Genomic DNA, 21,259 nt, shown 5'->3' with positions numbered 1-21,259 from the left:
AAGGGCCAATCACAGCTTCCAAATTACCTAGCACTGCTGGGGGGGGGGGGGGGAGGGGGGTAGAAGCAGTTTCTGTGGGATCCACCTCTCATCCTCTGAGGATGTAAACTCTTATGGAAGGATTCACAAGTTTCTGACTGATTGAGTTAAAAGGGTGGAGCCCTCTAAGTAAGTGACTTGTGAATCCTCTTACTTGATGGCTAATTAAGTGTTAAGTAGGGGTTTCTTGATTGATTAACTCAAAATAGACAAAGAGAATAAAGAATTCCCTTGCACACCCATCAGGAAGTCTGGACCATGTTTTATCCTTGGCCCTATGGAATCATGGTTGGTTATTGCATGGACTAGAATCCTGAAGTCTTTCAAAGTTTTATCTTTCCAATGATTAAATCATCTTAACCATTTCTACCCAACTCCATTCACTTCATTCTGCATCAGTTCCTAGAAATCCTCAGAAAAGTTCTGAGGACTAGGAGGGTTGGACCAAAACAGAATACGGAGATGAGGATGCATATTGAAGTGAAGATGGAAAAATCTCAGTTCAAGAAAAGTGTTGTTTCTGAGGGTGATGAAGCAGGAGAAATAAGGGCCTCAAGGGGTATGCAGCAGATAGAAAGACTGTCTGGGAAAGGCAAAAATCAAAACAATTTTGGTAAACAAAGGATGTTTTCCTAATTTATCTTTATAGTTAGGCCACAACATATATATAATGAAGGAGAGGCAATAGATTATGCAATATATGCAACTCTTAAGTAAAACCAGTGGAAAATACCACTAATTTTTTTAAAGGAAAAACACCAGATATAAATCAAGATTACAAAAACTAGTTATTAAAAAATAACTTTATTCCGGAATCATAAAAAAAACAAATCACTGCCCTTACAATTAATTTTTCCTCATCCCCACCCCTAATAAAATATCAAACCATTTAGAACAGAGACACTTGACTGTGTTGTTTTGTTTTTTTTTAAGTCTTATCAGCAGAGTATGGCTAGTCACAGGATGGACGATTTCTGGTTATTGTTGAATGCATTGTCATAGAAATCTTTACCCAAGAAGTCTTTCCAACTAATCATTAGTGCTTTAGTAATCCAAGTGCCAATAACTTTCAGTGGGTTTCTTAGTCATGCTCAAATAATAGAACTCCACGGTGGGACTTCAGCGGGAATTGGAACCAACTACAAAAAGTCATCTCCTCCTCCTCAAACCCCACCAGCCATCATGGAAAAAAATATATGTTATGGCAGCCTCTAAATGTTTATCACTCTAGTTCTGGTAAGCAGAATTCCTGGATTTGCTGCAAAGTCATGATACCTATTTTTTTGAAGGATGAAGCCCCAAACTGTAGCCTATCAAGACAGAATAGAATCCCTGTGGCAAAGAGCCTTGATATTTCAGATTTGGTTTTTTCCTATTAAAAATACCTAAGTCCCATTCCTTTGAATGCCTTGAAATTCAAAGTGCCTAATAGCCTCCAGCCTCACCCAAGGCTTCCTGTGCTCATCCATGAGTAGCATCAATCATGCATAGCTCTTGTCTTGCTCAAAGGGGTGTTTTGGCTAATAGCAAATTGGCACTATGTTTCTGTGAGTGGAAAAATTCTTGCTTTGGATAGTTCCCCATCTCTGCTCTGACTCAGTTACTAAAATATCTATAGCAGGAAGAGGAAGTTGGGGAAATTGTTAATGACCTTGCACAACTTTCTCTTCTTTTCCAATTAGGAATCAACCCAGTAAAGTTTCCCAGGGTACCCAAGGAACAGTTGCTAAATCAAGGAGGATGAGCTCTACTTGCCCAAGGGATAGTATTTTCAAATGCAGGAATTTCACCAAATGGGCCCTGAAAGACTCACAGTAGGGAAGGCTCTGATCTAGCTCCTGGAGATGTTGGAATTCACCTGTCATGGCGGCCCATGAAGTAGATGAATAGTTGAGGTACCATGGAGCAAAATGGAAACTATCCAGTTGAGAGGCAAAATGTAACACTATGATTCCTGGGATGAAAGACCCTGTAACATAGCTCTTAATTTCCCAGTGCACTGGCAGCAAAATGGTTAGGTAATTGGGCTGACTTTGGCCAACTGACATCACTTTGACATCTTTTTAAGAAAATCCAAAAACTATTCCCATAAGGTTACTTTTTTTTGGTCTGAACTTATGATTTTAGCACCCTGGGGGACCCCTCATCAGAGGGCTTTTCTACCTGGTTCTTTCTCTGCAAGTTGGTCTTAGTTGCCTAGGGCATTGAGAAAGCAAGTGATTGACCCCAGGTCATGGCAGAGGCAGGACTTGAACTCAGGTCTTCTTGGCTCTGAGGTCATCTCTTTATCTACTACACTGCTTCTCCTGCAGGAATATGCAACTAATTCAGAGACTTGTTCATGATGAAACCAATTTCAGTCATCGGGGTCACCTCAACATGAAAATTAATGTGATTTAAAAATAAACCTAGTCAACTTTAATATTAGAAAAGGGGAGGTTGTCTTGGCAAAGTCCATGGTGAAGATAAGGGCAAAAGAATAAGTAAGTTTTCTAAACACTTCCATGACTTATATGACCTCACTAGAAGCTCAGGAGAGCTCTGTGAGGTAGGTACTACAGGTATTCTGTCCCAATTTTACAGATGAGGAAACCGAGTCTCAAAGAATTGATATGATTTGCCTGTGGTGACATGGCAAGTAAGTATCTGAGGCAAGATGAAAAGTTCAGGCTGTCCAGGTTCCACTGTATCCCAGTCCCTTTTTGAGTAGGTCTTTCCATATGGAAAATAAACCCAGAGCCTAACACAAATCCTTTGCATCATCTGTCACTGTCATTTGAAAGGTTTGACTGATGGACTCACCAAAGGCCTTATGGGAAAAAACAATGGTGGCTCACTAGACCTTCCATTAACACTTACATAGCACTTTCTTTCTGCCAAGTCTTCTGTAGTTTTCCAATGAGGCTAGCATTCTAGCAAGCAGAAAATATGTTTTCTCTTCATCTTTTCAGAGATGTGCAAGTCCAGGCCAAGAATGACCATGAGGTCAGTGAGAAAGTCTGGATTGTGCTTGTTCCATGGCAAAGTGCCGAGTTCTATTTTCATATCAACATCTTGACTGGCTAAGGAGCAGAAAAAGTAGAAACTCACCTAATCATCCTTTTCCTATTCCCTATATATATTTCCCCATACATTCTGGTTACAATAAACATACTCCTTTATCTCATTCATCTCACCCATCTCCAAAAAGAATTATGTCTAATCTATGGACCTGGAAAAGGGACGGATTATCATGGGATCCATAGACCTCACAGGGACCGTAGAAGTCATCTATTCCATCATTGTCCAGATGAAGAAACCGAGGCCCAGAGGGGGTCCCTTGCCCAAGGACACATAGGTTGAGCTCCTCTAAGCTTCCATTCTAATCATCTAGATCTACTTCTTCAAAGGAAACTTGGCTGCAATGCTCACACTCAAAGAGTCGACCCAATTTCCCACCAAGGAGAGAAAAGTCTCCTCTGGATACAATAATTCCTAGCAAACTCTGACCTTTTTCAGGCAGTGGACATTTGCCCAGAAGTCTGGCCCATCTGTATCTCACTTGGATAGTGATAAAGGGATTGACTGGGTCATTTTGGGTGCATCCCAGAATCCCCTTCTCTGTACTCTGGCACAGGCTGCTGGCAAACTTTCAATCATCTTCCTGTTGCTAAGGAATGATGCCCTGCTTGTGTTCTCGGGGAAGTAGGGACATCTGGATGGGCCGAGACTCCCAGGGAAAGATGCACTTTGGAAACCAAATGCTACTGTTATGGCTTCTTCCCAAGAGTTGCCCATTCCTACGGCTCATTAGCATCCTTGAGGAAGCCAGTAGCAGATCAAGCTAATTAGGGAGAAAAGAACAGAAGGGGAGCTGGGATCTTTTGCTGAGAGATCCAAACCAGTGATGTTGCGAGAAATCTCAGAACCCAGGTTGGGGTATTGGTTTGGGGTGTCTGGAAAGCTCCAGGAACACAAAGGAAAAAGATGAATTGTCCATCAAACAGGTCGGTCACATTCTTCCTGGAAAATGTCGCTCTCGGTTTCCCTACTGTCGTCTGAAAAGAAAGAAAAAAAGAAAAAGAGAAGCCTCATTATTTGGTATAATGTATTCTTACTCAACCACCGGCCCTTAAGGAACTCAATGCTTTTTTGGACTCATTTTCATAAATAAACGACTCAGATTCAGGGGTCCAGATAGTGATCTGGGGTAGTGTGTGCCTGTACAATAAGGGATAAATTGTTCTTAAAATCTAAGTGCTATTGAGAGAGGAGTTGAGAAGCGGCTTGTCATGGTGGCTAAAATATTCAGTCTAGAGTCAGAAAATTGTTATTGTTCAGTCCTTCTTTCATCTGATTCTCCTGACCCCACTTGGGATTCTCTTGGCAGAGATTCTAGACTGGTTTGCCATTTCCCTCTCCAGCTCATTTTACAAATAAGGAAACTGAGATAAATGGTGTCTTGCTCAGGGTCACACAGCTAAGTGTATGAGGTCAGATTTGAACTCAGGAAATGAAGTCTGATATTCTATCGACTGTGATATCTGGCTGCCCTTAGGAGTCAGGAAGTCCTGGGTTCTAATCCTGCCTCTGAGCCTTATTAGCACATGGCCATGTACAAATCATTTTACCTATATAAGCCTCAGTTTCCTCTTCAGTAAAATGAGGGGACTCGACTAGATAGCCTCTAAAGCCCATTTCAGCTCTAAATTTTGGATTCTATTATTCCTTCATGTCCCTGGGCCTCAGTTTCCTCATCTCTAAGATGACAGGATTGGATGAGATGGAGTCTCCTAGAACAAAGCCATGATCCTATTCTATGATCACGTCAAGCCTCCAGGCCATAGAATCTTCACCTGTAAGATGAAAGGGTTGGACTAGACAGCCTTGAAGGCCTCTTCCAGATCTGGGTTTAGGATCCTATAAGACCCAGCTCAATCCCACCTTTTCTGTCAAACCTTTTCTGGCCACTAAAGTATGTGTTAGTGTTTTCCCATAGTTGAATTCCCCAAGCAACCACTGTCTCCACTATTCCGCTGACCTTGTAGCACCTTCCCACCCTTCTAGAGTTGTCTCCAACAGTTACTTGTCTTCTATTATTTATCTTTTCACTATCTTTTCTCTCCAGTTCTCGTCACCTTGTAGAAGGAAGGGATTGAGTATGGATTATTTTGGTGCCCACTGTCATGCTGGTAGGGATTCCATAAATGTTTGTTGACCGAAACAGCAAATGTTTAAATTTATTTCATGAGGTTATAGGATTTAGAACTAGGAAGAGACTATTTGGTCCAACACCCTCATTTTACCAGTAAAGGAAGAAACTAAGACCTAGAAAACCTTAAGTGATTCACCCAAACTTACACAGATACTAAAGCACTAAACAGTTGGGAATGTGAATCCAGGTCCTCTGAAACCTGATGATGGAGATGATGAAGATGATCAAAATGCAGATGATGGAGATGAAGATGAAGCTTTCATTGCTTAATCCTAGCTCTAAATCAATCTTTCTTTCTTTCTTTCTTTCTTTCTTTCTTTCTTTCTTTCTTTCTTTCTTTCTTTCTTTCTTTCTTTCTTTCTTTCTGTCTGTCTTCCTTCCTTCCTTCCTACCTACCTACCTTCCTTCCTTCCTTCCTTCCTTCCTTCCTTCCTTCCTTCCTTCCTTCCTTCCTTTCTTCCTTCCTCCCTCCCTCCCTCCCTCTCTCCCTTCCTTCTTTTTCCTTTTTCCTTTTTCCTTTTTTCTTTCTTTCTTTCTTTCTTTCTTTCTTTCTTTCTTTCTTTCTTTCTTTCTTTCTTTCTTTCTATCTTTCTTTTTCTTTCTTTCTTTCTTTCTTTCTTTCTTTCTTTCTTTCTTTCTTTCTTTCTATCTTTCTATCTTTCTTTCTGTCTGTCTTTCTTTTTTCTTTCTATCTTTCTTTCTTTCTTTCTTTCTGTCTGTCTTTCTTTTTTCTTTCTATCTTTCTTTCTTTCTTTCTTTCTTTCTTTCTTTCTTTCTTTCTTTCTTTCTTTCTTTCTTTCTTTCTTTCTTTCTTTCTTTCTTTCTTTCTTTCTTCTTTCATCCATCCCTTCCTTTCCCCTTCCTTTCATCCATCTTTTCTTTCTTCTTCCCTTCTTTTCTTCCTCCCTTCCTTCTTTCCTTTTTCCTTCACTCCTTCCTTCCTTTCTTTCTCCCTCTTCCTTCCAAGATCAGTTTTCTTTCCACTATAGACCATGAGTTTCTTTGATATGATTTTTAATTTCTGCTTCTTGCGTCTCAGATTCCTGGGTTTTAGGAGAGGTTTAAGCTACATGTCTTTCTTCCATCTCCTCTGAAAGTCTCCATCCAACACTGTCATATTAATAGGAAATGAAACCAGGATCTGAGCTATCTCCCACTTCCCGTTGGTAAGAATCATCAAGAATAAGGGGCTCACCTTGTAAGGCCTGGAGACCATTCCCCATGCGTTCCACATCCCCATTCACCAGGGCAGTTACCCGGTGTACATGGCCGTGTCTGGTTATCTCTTTTGGTGAGTCGTCTTCCTCTCTTTCTTCCTCTTCCTCTTCAGCATCTTCTTCCTCCTCATCCTGTGAATCGACCAGGACCATGACATCACCTGTGTCTTGACCCCTAAAGCCCAAATGGAAAACTGAGTCAAAAGGTTGCCTTTGTTCCCTCCCCAATCTCTGTGTAGATTTTATTCTAGACCCCCCCAGAACCACCTGAGAGATACAGAGAGTTCTTAATTGTTCTTTTAAAAAAAAATTCTTACTTTCTGTCCTAGTAACAACTCTAAGACAGAAGGGCAAGGACTAGGCAAATGGGGTTTAATGACTTGCCCAGGGTGGCATAGCTAGGAAATATCTGAAGCCAGATGTGAACCCAAGCCCTCCTAATGCCAATCCAAAACTCTATTGAATGAGTCACCTCGCTGCCTCCTTAATTCTTTCTAATTAAAGTTTTAAGGAAGCCACGCCATGATACAGAGAAAAGTGGCAACTTATTTGCTCCAGAGAATTGTGTCAAGCCTTAGATCATCTTTATCCTTCCCTTTCCTCAACAAACATTTTCCCACTCTCAAGGATCTACCCATTTTCATCATGCTTATTCCTACTTCTTGGCCCTGGTTTGTGCAAGTCTTCACTCTTGAAATGCTCCTCCTTCTTCCCCTCTGTTTTAAATCTTGTTCATCCTTCAAGGCCAAGCTCAGGTATCACCTTCGACTTTCTGATCTTCTGCTCTGAACTCCTACATCATTGATAGTGCCTTAGTTTACCTAGATTGTAAGCTTCTCAAAGCCAGGGGCATTTCCCAGACTGGGACACAAAGATTTAAATGGTCCCCACTGATTCTTTCTCTAGCTTCCTGTGACACTAGCCCTGGTGCTGTGTGACTAGGGGTAGTCTTAAATAGATAGAATGCTGAGCCTGGAGTTAGGAAGACCAGAGTTCAAATCCATCTTCAGACACTTAGTAGCTGTATGACTCTGGGCAAGTCACTTAACCTGTTTGTCTCAATTTCCTTATCCATAAAATGGGGGTAATAATAAAATCTCCCAGGGTTCTTATGAGGACCAAATGAGCAGGGTGCCTAAAACATAGTAAGTGCCCTATAAATGTTGTTATTCTTATTCTTATTCTTATCATAGGTTATTTAAAGCTCCCATATCTGGTTCATCAGAGTCCAGAACCCAAGGGAGTTATTTTCCAGCACTTAGAATAAATGGGTCAAAAATCAGTCCATATTGTTGGAGGAAGAGGAGAGAATGAAAGGGTGGTTGATGTCAACTTGGATTAATACCAGGATTATTTATCTTGAGCCAAAAGCTATTTAAGATCCCAAAGTCTAGGATTGCTAACAGAGAAGGAGGAGGAGGAGGAAGAGGAGGAGGAGGAGGAGAGGAATAGAAAGAGGAAAAGGAGAAGGAGGAAGAGAAGGTGGAGGAGGAAGAAAAGGAGGAGGAGGAAGAGAAAGAGGAGAAGGTGGATGAGGAGGAAGAGGAGGAGGAGGAAGAGAAAGAGGAGAAGGTGGATGAGAAGGAAGAGGAGGAGGAGGAGGAAGAGAAAGAGGAGAAGGTGGAGAAGGAGGAAGAGGAGGAAGAGGAGGAGGCAGAGAAAGAGGAGAAGGTGGAGAAGGAGGAAGAGGAGGAGGAAGAGGAGGAATAGAAAGAGGAGAAGGAGAAGGAAGAGGAGGAGGAGGAGGAGGAGGAGAAGGAGGAGGAAGAGGAGAAGGAGGAGGAGGAGGAGGAGGAGGAGGAGGAGGAGGAAGGAAGGAAGTATAGAGGTGTCTCCCAAGGAAGTAGTTGAGGAGCAAAGGGGGAACATGATGGTGCCAGATTCCTCCCATTCCAAAAAAGGATCTAAAGGATGGAAAAGTCCCCTAACTTGAATAATCCTTTGGTAGATATAACTCTTGTTGTAGAAACCTAAACTGAACAAGTATAAGAATATCTCCAGAAAATTAAATGATGCCCCCTGAGCCCTGAGGGTTCTCCATGATCATACAGTAGATAAAGTTTCTTACTAGCAGAGGAAACACCAGGGGCAGCTGGGTGACTCAGTGGATGGAACACCAAGCCTGGAGACTGGAGGTCCTGGGTTCAAATTTGACCTCAGATACTTCCCAGCTATGTAACCCTAGGAAAGTCACTGAACCTCCATGGCCCAACCTTGACTGCTCTTCTGCCTTGGAACCAATACACAGTATTGATTCTAAGATGGAAGGGAAGGGTTAAAACCAAAGCAAAACTAGAGATTTTCTGTTCTGATGAGGTTTTCTGGGGTGCACTGCATATGCATATGGCATCAAATGAATATTTGTGTACCTTGCTTTAAGCAAACACAAGATACACAATTCCAGTTTTTTAAAAAACAGACGAGAACAAGATAAAGAAGATTTTTTTCCACAATGTGAGCAATACGGAAATCTGTTTCATGTGATTTATAAAAATGTCCTGTGAAGAACTTGTTTGACCTCCAATAATGAATGACAGTAAATACTAAGAATACTAATCAATCTCTCTCTCCCTCCCTTCTTTCTCCTTCTTAGCTTACAGTCTGGGGAAGGGGAAAGGATGGAAGTAGGGAGAGAATTCAGAACAAAAAAAAATTTAAGAGGGTTAAAATGGATTATTACAAGTCATTGAGAAAAATAAAACATAGAGAGAGATTTTAAAAATTAGGTGGCTATTAAGCCAAGTAAAAATCAACCACTGTTTCACTTTATTCTCCTTCTCCGCCTCCAACAACCTAGATTGCTATTAGCCCATCCCCTCTGCCTTACAAGAAGGGGATTCATTCCTGCTGATCCATTTGGCGACCACTCAGTTTCATGCACCTTTTCAGGGACAGATTTCCTGCCTAAATTGAGGCACTTGCTAAAACCAATCTCCCCAGGACCTGCCTGGGACTCCGTCTAAGTCAAAGATGACAAAGAGCACTGAAGGGAGCTGCTCAGCCCAAGTTGGTGGGCATGGCCTTTTGGTCGGCCCCAGTTCAACTAGAGACCTCTAGCCATCACATATGATAGGGGCAGCTAGGTAGCACAGAGGATAGAGTGCCAGGCCTGGAGGCAAGAGGACCTGGGTTCAAATTTGACCTCAGATAATTCCTAGCTATGTGATTGTAGGCAAGTCACTTACCCCCAGTTGCCTCTTCCGTCTTAGAATCAATCCTACACAGAAGGGAAGGGGGTTTACAAAATCATGTTCAGTGAGCAAGGCAGTGAGCTTGATCCTGAGGGCAAAAAGGTAAAAGGCGAGAAGCTTCTATCCTAGGGAGACACAACACACACACCAGAGAAGGACATGTGCAATAGCTAGAAAATAAGCTAAGGTCAATTCAAGAGGGAGGAAGCATGATTATCAACTAAGGCCAAAGGGCGAGGGCACTGGGAAAGGGCTGGTGGGGGAAGAGGCACTCCTGATCTGGGCCAACAAACACTTACCTGAGGGTGTTTCCTACTGTAGGGAGAGAAGGGGTGGGGTGGAGGGAGGGAGGGAGAGAGAGAGGTGGAGGGGAAGAGAAGGAGAGAGGGAGAAAAAGAGAGGGAGGGAGGGAGGGAGAAGGGGGAAAAGAAGGAGAGAGGAAGAGAGAAAGAGAGGAAGGGAGGGAGAGAGAAAGAGAGTGGTATGGAGAGAGAAGGAGAAAGGAAAGGGAGAGAGAGAGTGGTAGAAACAGAAGGAGAGAGAGAGAAGGGAAAGGGAGAGAGAGAAGAAGGAAGGGACAGAGAGGGAGGAGAGAGGGAGAGAGCATGTGAAAGAATGAGAGAGAGAGAGACAGAGAGAGACAGAGAGAGAGACAGAGAAAGAGAGAGGGAGAGGGAGAGAGAGAGTATGTGTGTGTGTGTGGTGGAAACAGAAGGAGAGAGGGAGAAAGGAAGGGAGAGAGAGTGGTAGAAGCAGAAGGAGGGAGAGAGAGAAGGAAAAGGGAGAGGGAGGAAGGAAGGGAAAGAGAGGGAGAAGGAGGGTGTGAAAGAATGAGAAGGGGGGGAGGGAGGGGGAGAGAGAGAGGTGGAAACAGAAGGAGAGAGGGAGAAAGGAAGGGAGAGAGAGAGTGGTGGAAACAGAAGGAGAGAGAGAGAAGGGAAAGGGAGAGGGAGAGGAAGGAAGGAACAGAGAGGGAGAAGGAAAGAGGGAGAGAGTGTGAAAGAGTGAGAGGGAGAGAAAGAGAGGGAGGGAGAGAGAAAGAGTGGTGGAAACAGGAGAGTGAGAGAGAAGGGAAAGGGATAGGGAGAGGGGGGAAGAGGAGAGAAGGAGAAAGAGGGAGAGAGGGGGAGGGAGAGACAGAGAGACAGAAGGAGAGGGAGGAAGAGAGGGAGGGAGAGGGGGAAGAGGAGAGAGGAAGAGAGTGTGAAAGAGTGAGAGGGAGAGAGAGAAAGAGAGGAAGAGAGAAAGAGAGGGAGGGAGAGAGAAAGGGAGTGGCAGAAACAGAAGGAGAGAGGGAGAAAGAGAGGGAGAGAGAAAGAGTGGGGGAAATAGGAAAGAGAGAGAAGGGAAAGGGAGAGAGAGAGGAAGGAAAGGACAGAGGGAGAGGGAAGAGGAGAGGAGAAAGAGGGAGAGAGAGGGGTAGGGAGATACAGAGAGACAGAAGGAGAGGGAGCAAGAGAGGGAGGGAGAGGGGGAAGAGAAGGAGAGAGGAAGAGAGAGAGTGAAAGAGTGAGAGGGAGAGAGAGAAGAGAGAGAGGGAGGGAGAGAGGGAGAGAGGAGAGGAGAAAGAGGGGAGGGAGGGAGGAGAGAGAAATTGATTAGTATTCATTCATTATTAGAGGTCAAACAAGTTCTTCACAGGACATTTTCATAAGAACACACATGGAAAAATGTATAACCACCCTCTAGACACGAGAGCCCATATGGAAAGCGGGAGCAATGTGGAGGTTGGGCAGAATCAGTGCCTGTTAAGGCAGGATTTAGGCTGGGAAGGAGAAAGGGAATTCCTTCTCCTGGCTCTCTTCGGTGATACCCTGAAGGATGCCAAAGTAGCTCTTACCTTTCAGGCAGATGTTTGGACTGTAGTACAACACAGACCCTGAGATTATCCCCATGACCAACAGAAGCAAGATCACGAGTGCTCCCACGATGCCCCCAATGTTCAAAGGTTCTGCATAGAAAAGGCAACCCAAAAAACAAGTAGGTTCTTAGGGAGTGCAGGTGTTGGATGTGGAGTCAAGAACCTGGTTGTGAGTTTGAAACCTGCCTTGGACGTTTACAAGCTGCACCGTCCTGGACAAGTCACTTAACCTTAGTTTTCCCATCTATAAAATGGGAGTCATGACAGTAGATATCTGGTAGGAGGAGCAAAGGAGATAAGATTTGAGTGGCTTTATATAAATTCTGGCTCATGCAGTGGCTGAAGAGTTCTACCATCCCCCTAAGACTTTATATACCTCGTTCATTTTTTTAAACCTTTACCTTCTGTCTTATAATCAGTACTGTGTCAGTTCTAAGAAGGAGGGGCAGTAAGGGCCAGGCAATTGGACGAAGTGACATGCTGAGGATCACAGAGCAAGGCCACATCTGAGGTCAGATTTGAACCCAGGACCATCCCCCCTGCCCCCCGCTGCCCCCCTCCAAACTCACTTTTCACAGTGAGCCAGATGTCCAGCTCCCTGGTGCGCACCAAGTTCTCTGCCCTGCAGACATAGTAGCCTTCGTCCACCCCCTGGGAGCAGTTGAGGATGGTGAGGGTGGACACTGGACCCTCGTGGGTAATCAGGTACCGGGAGCTGGGCAGGATCTCCTCCCCGGGCTGGGTGAGGTTCCGAAGCCAGGAGATCTTGGCCGGGGGGTTGGCTCCAGACACCTCGCAGCTGAGAGTCACGTTGCCTCCCAAGAAGCAGGTCTTCATGGCTCTGAATGAAGCATGGGACCAGCTGGTGGTCCCGGGAAGGGAGAGGAAGAGAGAGACAGATGCTCATACCCCCAGCCTGGGCCACCTTCCCCGAGATTCCGGGGGAAAGCCTGGAAAGGCCTCTTCTTCCCAGGAGCGCACAGCCAACTGGGTCCAGAGAGGCCAAGTGGACCAACCCCATCAGCTTTACAGAGAGAGGTCGGGTGAACGGCCGAGAGCGGAGATCTGAATGCGGATTCTGACTCCAAAGCCACCAGGAAGTGCTTCCCCAAAGTTTGGGGAGCCAATGGCGGATGATCCCTAAACTGCTCATGGAAGAACACGCTCCCTACTCTGACTTCTAATCCGGATAGTTTTCAAGAGGCCAATCCAGACCCAGTTTCAGAAAGAACCTTCAGACACTGAGAGCTGTCCCAAAGTGGTAGGAGGTGCCTGGGGAGGGAGTGGGTCCCCCCTCTTTGGGGGTCTTTAAGCAGGGTCTGGATGGTCATTTCTCAAGCATGGGTTGGGTTCAGGGGACAGAGAGCCAGGCTTGGAGAGAGATGGTCCTGGGTTCAAATTTGACTTCAGATACTTCCTAGCTATTTGACCCTGGGCAAGCCACTGCCCCCTGTTTGCCTCAGTTTCCTCATCTGTCAAACAAACTGGAGAAGGCAGTGGCAAACCAGCTGTGTGACCTTGGGCAAGTCACTGTACCTTGTTTGCCTCAGTTTCCTCATCTGTCAAATGAACTGGAGAAGGAAATGGAAAACCACTCCAGTGACTTTGCCAAGAAAACTTCATGGAGAGCTATGGTCTACAGGATCATGAAGAGTCTGACACAACTGAACAACAGCAAAGGCCTTCAGGCTAGCTCCTCTTCTCATTCTCCCCTCTCTTCCTGGGTGCTCTCGTTCTCACCCATGGGCTTAATTGTTACCCTTTTTGCAGAAGACTCCCATATCTACACTTCCAACCTCAACTTCTCTCCTGAGATCACCAGCTGCCTGCTGGACCACCCATCCCAATGTCCCAGCTGCATTTCAGACTTAAGAACTCATCATCTTTTCACCCTACACCAACCCCGTCTTCCAAATTTCCCTCATTTATCGAGGGCGCCAGAATCCATCCAGTCAGCAGATTCATAATCTCAAACTCATGATTATTTGGCTCTTTTCTCTCCTTAGGCTATTTAGTTGTCGAGCCTTACTGGTTCTGTTTTGCAAACATTGCTTGCAATCCTTCCCCTTCTCTCTACTTACATGGCCACCACACTGCTTGGGGCCCTTCTAACCCTATTATTGTTCAGTCATTGCAGTCATTTTTGACTTGACTCCATCTAGGGTTTTCTTGGTAAAGATACCAGAGTAGTTTGCCATTTCCTTCTCCAGTTCATTTGACAGATGAGGAAACTGAGGCAAACAGGATGAAGTGACTTGTCCAGGGTCACACAGCTACTTTGCCATTTCCTTCTCCAGTTCATTTGACAGATGAGGAAACTGAGGCAAACAAAGTTAAGTGACTTGCCCCAGGGTCACACAGCTACTCTGCCATTTCCTTCTCCAGTTCATTTGACAGATGAGGAAACTGAGGCAAACAGGATGAAGTGACTTGTCCAGGGTCACACAGCTACTTTGCCATTTCCTTCTTCTGCTCATTTGACAGATGAGGAAACTGAGGCAAACAAAGTTAAGTGACTTGCCCCAGGGTCACACAGCTACTCTGCCATTTCCTTCTCCTGTTCATTTGACAGATGAGGAAACTGAGGCAAAGAAGGTTAAGTGACTTGCCCCAGGGTTACACAGCTACTCTGCCATTTCCTTCTCCTGTTCATTTGACAGATGAGGAAACTGAGGCAAGCAGGGATAAATGATTTGCCCCGGGGTCACACAGCTAGTAAGTATATGACTCTTCATGATTTTGTTGGGGGTTTTCTTGGCAGAGATACCAAAGTGGTTTGCCATTTCTTTCTCCACTTCATCTGATGGATGAGGAAATGGAGGCCAACAGAATGAGATGATTTGCCCAACATTACATGGTAAGTGTCTGAAGCCATATTTGAACTCAGACCTTTTTTTTAATCCCTATTTAATGCTGTGTGTTGGTTCCATGGCAGAAGAACAGTAAAACGAATTGAGACATCAACCAAGTCTGAAATCATATTTCCTCTCCTTTGCAAAAAAGGGAACAAAGTGGCTTTTCTTCTGTCTTGTGGGACACAGGCTTGGTCATTATGATTATGCAGTGTGAGGTTTTTATAAACTTTTAAAAATCCTTACTTTCTGTCTTATTGATTCCAAGAGCAATAAGGGTTAGACGATGGGGATTCAGTGACTTGCCCAGGGTCACTAGGAAGTATCTGAGGTCAGATTTGAACCCAGGACATCTGATCTCTACATCTGGCTCTCAATCCGCTGAGCCACCTAGCTATCCCCCACTCAGACCTTCTTGATTCCAAGCCCAAAGTTCATAGAGAAGGAAAGAAGGGAGAAAGACTGAAAGAAAGGGGGATGAGAGGGAAGCCCCCAAATACTCCTTATTTCCTAGACATCCTATGAAGGAATGGCAATCCCTCTTCCATGGGAGACTCACTTATCTGGACCGTGCAGCTGGCTCCCATCATCCCTGGCTCCACGATATGATTTCCAACACACTTGAACTTCTGGCCATCAGACAACTGGGACTGATTGAGTTTCTCCACACCCAGGCTTGAATTGCCCAAGATCAAGCCCCCGGGCTCTTCTGTCCACAGGAAGACGGGATCTGGATATCCTCCAGACCACTGGCAGATGAGTTGTAGCATGAACCCCCCAGGAGCCGTCTCTGCCCGGCACTGTAGGGCTGACTGAGGAGGATCTGCGAGACACAAGGACATGTCTAGCTCATTCCTTTGGGCGCCAGTTCATCTCTTAACATGATATATCTGAGACAGAAAAAAAAGGTGAACCCCAGGAAGCAGTCTCTTGATGCAACTAAAATGTCTGGCAACACCCCCCCCCTCCAAAAAAATTCCATTTTCTCTTCTAAATAAAGGGAATGGGCAGAAATGTAACTAAGGGTAGATTTTTATGCCTAGGGAGAATGACTTGAAAATATATGCTCAGGTAGGAGCAGATAGATCAGGGTGGGATCAGAGAAGAGTTTTTTAAACATTGTTTTCTATTTTAAATCATTATTCTTGTAACATGCTCATTTCTGTTATTCCCATGCTGCAAAAAGTCTGGAGCTACTTTCAGCACCCTCAAAATTTAGCACCCTGGGCAAATGCCCAGATCACCCTGCCCTAGTTAGCTCTGCAAGTTGGCAAGTGATATTTTTTCCATTTATCACAAAACTTTCCTCTCTCTTTCAACTAAAGGACAAGTATCAGTTTCTTTAAAAGGGTCAATGTTTCCCTTTACATATGCAGATTTTCCTTTCTGTGGATTGTAAATACAAATTTTTCATCCAAGATCTGTCTCCCCGTGACATTTATTATAGTCCCATGTTTTAGTCCCGCACAATTAATGTATGCCTAGGAGATGCCAACCAATATTTGTACACTTTAAATTCTGTTTGGTCTGGCCCTAGCGTTTCACTGGTGTGAGGGATGCCCAATGAGGAAATTCTTATCCCAGAAGCAGTTATGTCAACTGTTTTGCAAATTGCTGTCTGGCACTGAGAAGTTAAATTCATGGCACTTAGTGAGTATCCATAAGGGAAATAAGCATTGATTGGGACTCACGCTTTGAGATCTTGAATTAGAAGGGACCTCAGAGACCCACCTCCTCATGTTATAGACAAAGAAGCCAAGGCCCAGGTAGATTAAGTGACTGCCCAATAGATAACAGATGGCAGAGGTGAAATTTGCACTTGGGTCTTCCTGACCCTAAATCTGCCATACATATCTGCAAAATGGCTCAACCAGATTAATATATAATTGAGAAATGTTTAACAAAACAAATCAAAATATTATGCTAGTTTCTGGTTTTCTATGTCCCTTTCTATTTGAGTTTGACATTACAGGTTTCTACCTGTTGTGCTGGAGTTCAGGGTGGGTGCCAGGGAAGATGGGGAGAGAGGAGAGAGGGAGGTCCCTTCTAAGAGAAGGATCCTGAGTCCTGATGGCTATATAGTGAAATATAGTATTATACCGTGAGACATAGCAATATGAGAATTCAGAGAACTGTGAGAAGATTTAAATGAAGAAGGAAGAAAGCAGGAGAGAAGATTTAAATGAAGAAGGAAGAAAGCAGGAAAAGGAGAATAATATTATACAATGCCAATAATATAAATGATAAAAGATCTGTAAAACTCAGATAAAGTGGAATAAAGAATCTCCATCCTGGAGAAGTAGTAAAATGAACCACTTCTCTCCTCTCAGTAGAGGGGTGGAGGACCTTGGGTGTTGAATGGGCTATTACCTGCCGGAATGCATGTGTTAGCTTTGCTTAAATGTTATTCTTTGTTAGGAAAGAGAGATTAAGGAAGAATGTTGGGGTGAAAACAAAAGACAATATATATATATATTACATATATATATATATATATTTTTTTTTTAAGGAAAGCAATGAATGACAAGATGGTGTAATGGATAGAGTCTGAGAGATCCTACCTTGGACTCTTACTAGCTGTGTGACCCTGGACAAGTCATTTTGCCCTGTTTGCCTCAGTTTCTTTATCTGTAAATTAAGGGAGATGGACTCAAGGGCCCCAAAGATTCCCCATTGTTAAATTAAAGCAGATGGACAATGTGGTCCCTAAGATTCTCCATGGATAAATGAAGGGAGATGGACTCAGTGGTCCCTAAGATTCCCCAGGACTCAAGCTGTGATCCTATGAATAAATAAATGTCTAAGCCCCTGGAGACTGTCTGGGGGCATAAAAATACAAGGGCATGGAGGTCGCTAGGGGATGGATGGACAAGCTTGTGGTCCCAGCAACAGGCAGGAGGAAAGGCTTCTTACGTACAATACACCAGGATCTCAGAGGTTACTCTGTGAACCCTTTTGCTGAGCATATTCTTGGCCACACACGTATAATTCCCCTGATATGTGGGCGATATATTGTGGAGCACAAAATAGCTGACAGTCTCATTGTTGGGTCCAAAGGACTCGTTGCTGGCCCCGGGGGGCTGGAAGAACCATTCCACCGTATGTGGAGGGTGGGAGCTGCTGCTGCAGTTGAAGGTCACCTGGGAGCCCCGGACCACAAAGAGGGAGCCATTTGGGTGGATTCCCGTTGGGGAGATGTTGACATTGATCTGGTTGGGGTCACCTGAAATGAAAGTGACAAAGAGGGAGAAAAAAAACATTTAAAAGTTGGCTTCTTGTAAATCTGATAATAGAACAGTCAATAGGGGTAGCAAGAAGTAAATATAAAGTGCTCCCCATATGGCATAATCTCAAATCCTTTAAAGGTATATTGTACTCCAAAGCAATGAATGTCTAATAGTACAAATTTCTCTAATCATTTAGAAGCTACAGGGGAGTCATTACGGGCAAAGGTAGCCGTTTCTGGGCCCCTCAAGACTTGGATAAGCATCCTTCTCCTCTAGTGGTTCCAGACAGTTGAACCAAGGACTCCAGATTGGGTAGGGCTTGGGGAAGAAATGAAGAAATAGATTATGAAGAAATGAAGAAAAAATTAAAACAATACCTTTGTTTTAACTTGGATAAATCAATTTCTACTTAATGGCTTCATATTGGAGAAGACCATAGATTTAGAGCTGGAAGGAACAAACTCAGAGATCATAAGATGGAATTCTCTCACTTGACAGATGAGGAAACTGAGTTTCCAGAAAGGTGTTTTTTAGAGCACTGGGCCTGGTATCAGGAAGACTCATCTTCCTTAGTTCAAATTTGCCTCAAACACTTATTAGCTTGTGCCCTGGACAAGTCACTTAATCTTGTTGGCCTCAGTTTCTTCATCTGTAAAATGAGCTGGAGAAAGAAATGCAGACCACTCCAGTATCTCTGCCAACAAAACTCCAAATGGGGTCATGAAGAGTCAGACTGGACTGAACAATAACAAAAGCATAAGAGAACAATAGATGTTATTGTTCTATATACACATAATTGGGAAAAGAAATATCTTTGAATAAACACGTATAACCCAGTGGAATTGCTTGTCAACTCCAGGAGTGAGAGGAAGAGTAGAGGGAGACAACATGAATCATGTAACCATGGGAAACTTACGTGTAAATTTGTTATTGGATAAAATAAGGAAAAATTATATAAAATCAAATATCTTTGAATAAAAAGAGAGTAAGAACGTCCTAGAATGAATGGGAAAGTATGCATCAAGCACTTATGTGTTTAATAGCACTGGTTGAAGCACTGGAATATAAACAGAAAATAAAGAATGTCTCTGCTTTCAAGAATTTATTCCTGAAGAACTTAAACTCCTTTTAAAAATAAGGAAAGTATTTTTAAAAAGAAAGAAAATAAATTAAATAAAATAAGGGAAGTGGATTATATCAGAAGCATCAAACTTCTGGCCAGCAAAACTCCAAAACCAGATTAAAATATAATTGGGAAAAATTTTTTTTTAAACCCTTACCTTCCATCTTGGAGTCAATACTGTGTATTGGCTCCAAGCAGAAGAGTGGTAAGGGCTAGGCAATGGGGGTCAGTGACTTGCCCAGGGTCACACAGCTAGGAAGTGGCTGAGGCCATATTTGAACCAAGGACCTCCTGTCTCTAGACCTGGTTCTCAATCCACTGAGCTACCAGCTTCCCTCTATAATTGGGAATTTTTAACAGAATAAATAAAATACAATACAACATAATACAGTTAATTTGTGGTTTTCTAAATCAACCTTCATCCTCAGGGATCCATTTCTACTTCAGTTTGACCCACTGGGCTAGATGGTCTTGAGATCCCTTCCCACTCTACATCTATGGCCTTATGATATGCCAACAATCTTTCAGATTTTGAGCAAGGTCACTTCAAGTCTCTGGGTCTCAGTTTTCCCATCTGTACAATGAGACTCTAATAGCAGTTGGGGCACTTAGGTGGTACAATGGATAGAGCATAGGACCTGGAGTCAGAAGACTCATCTTCCTGATTTCAAACCTGACCTTAGACACTTACTTGATGTATGACCCTGGGCAAGTCACTTAACCCTGTTTATCTTATTTCCTTATCTAGAAAGTGAGCCAGAGAGAAAATGGTAAACTACACTAGTATCTTCACCAAGGAAACTCCCCAAAAGGGGTCATGAAGAGTTAGACCCAGCTGAAAATGAGATGATAAATGTAGTTCTTCTTCTTCTTCTTCTTCTTCTTCTTCTTCTTCTTCTTCTCTTCTTCTTCTTCTTCTTCTTCTTCTTCTTCTTCTTCTTCTTCTTCTTCTTCTTCTTCTTCTTCTTCTTCTTCTTCTTCTCCTTCTCTCCTTCTTCTTCTTCTTCTTCTTCTTCTCCTTCTTCTCCTTCTTCTCCTCCTTCTCCTCCTTCTCCTCCTTCTCCTTCTCCTTCTCCTTCTCCTTCTCCTTCTTCTTCTTCTTCTTCTTCTTCTTCTTCTTCTTCTTCTCCTTCTCCTTCTTCTTCTTCTTCTTCTCCTTCTCCTTCTTCTTCTTCTTCTTCTTCTTCTTCCTCTTCTTCTTCTCTCTTCCTCTTCTCCTCCCAGTTAGAGGTAGAATTTCCTGCTTTAAATTGCCAGACCATTCAACATAAATGTTATTATGGCTGGAGCCATTTAGGTGCAAGCTTAAGTCTACTGCTAGTCTGTAAGCTCCTTAAACTCAGGGACCCTGCCTCATTCATCTTTGTATCACTCTAAACCTCTTGCCATAAATCTTTCCACTCCATCTTCTAACAAAATTATCTTCCTAACACAGGAGCCTTAGGATATCCTCACTACCCTCTTCCTCTCAGAACTTTCAGTGAGATTCCAATTTGAATATGTCTCAGAATAAAATATTGAAATTAGGGACAAAACAGGTTCTTTTGTGAACTTCTTGTAAATATGTCAAAACACAAAATACACAGGCTAAAATGAAATTAAAAAACATAAAACATTTTTAAAGAACTTTCAGTGGCTCCCTATTACCTCTAGGACAAAATTCAGCCTCTACAATCCCACATTAAAACCCTTTATAATCAAGCTCCACCCTTCCATTCTAATTGTATTTTACATTATTCCCTTTTAACATTGCAATCAAACTGGCCCATTAGCTATTATCTAGACTTGATATAGCATAATCTTGGCATGGCAAGGACCAGTCTATAGCTATGTCATCCAATATGGCACCCAATGTGCCACCTGATTCTCTGTCTCACTTCCCCCAAAGTACATTCATGCTGGTAGTTCTGGGGAGTTTTCCCAGAGATCTTTGGAAGCCACCATGCTATTACAACTCACTCTCAGGGTCTTAGAGGTAACCTCAGGGAAAGGGGAGACACATTCTTTACATTTACCACTCCTAAAACCTCCAGCCATATGCTTACCATTTAAACAAATAAATTATTTATGACATTGTATACTATAAACATGACACATTTACTAAGTAGGAAGTTCAAAACATTAAAATTTCTTATTGCTATTTAATCACATCCAACTTTTTGTGATCTCATTTGGGATTTTCTTGGCAGAGATACTGGAGAGGTTGGCCATTTCCTTCTTCAGCTCACTTTACAGATGAGGAAACCAAAGAGAACAAGGTGAAGTGACTTGTCTAGGGTCACACAGCTAGTTTGCCATTTCTTTCTCCAGCTCATTTTACAGATGAGGAAACTAAGTGACTTGCCCAGGGTCACACTGCTAATAAATATCTGAGACCAGAGTTGAACTCATGAGAATGAGTCTTCTAATTCTAAGCTTCCTGCTCTATCCACTGTACCATCTAGCTACCCTCAAAATTAGCCCAAAATTTATTCAGCAAAAGGCAAAAGCAGGAATTATCAAAATATACAGTCCACACTTATGCCTAGATTGTGCTCTCCCACCAATATACACAG

The 21,259-nt window shown here is 43.2% G+C and overlaps 1 protein-coding gene across 1 annotated transcript in view; it reads right to left on the bottom strand.

The window, feature by feature from the left end:
• Positions 1-824: 824 nt before the first annotated feature.
• VSIG10 (V-set and immunoglobulin domain containing 10) overlaps positions 825-21,259 on the bottom strand; it is a 38,605-nt gene continuing 18,170 nt past the window's right edge. The window contains 9 exon segments of the mRNA XM_056821662.1: positions 825-4,076; positions 6,429-6,625; positions 9,941-9,956; positions 11,482-11,592; positions 12,072-12,341; positions 12,666-12,673; positions 13,595-13,610; positions 14,914-15,177; positions 17,272-17,577. Of these exon segments, the coding sequence (XP_056677640.1) occupies positions 4,018-4,076; positions 6,429-6,625; positions 9,941-9,956; positions 11,482-11,592; positions 12,072-12,341; positions 12,666-12,673; positions 13,595-13,610; positions 14,914-15,177; positions 17,272-17,577 (1,247 nt within the window). The 3' untranslated portion in view covers positions 825-4,017.

The sequence above is a fragment of the Monodelphis domestica genome, chromosome 3 (genome assembly GCF_027887165.1).
Source record: "Monodelphis domestica isolate mMonDom1 chromosome 3, mMonDom1.pri, whole genome shotgun sequence".
In the NCBI taxonomy this organism is placed as follows: domain Eukaryota; kingdom Metazoa; phylum Chordata; class Mammalia; order Didelphimorphia; family Didelphidae; genus Monodelphis; species Monodelphis domestica.
The sequence above is the reverse complement of the archived record's forward strand: the minus strand, read 5'-3'. Positions and strand labels throughout refer to the sequence as shown.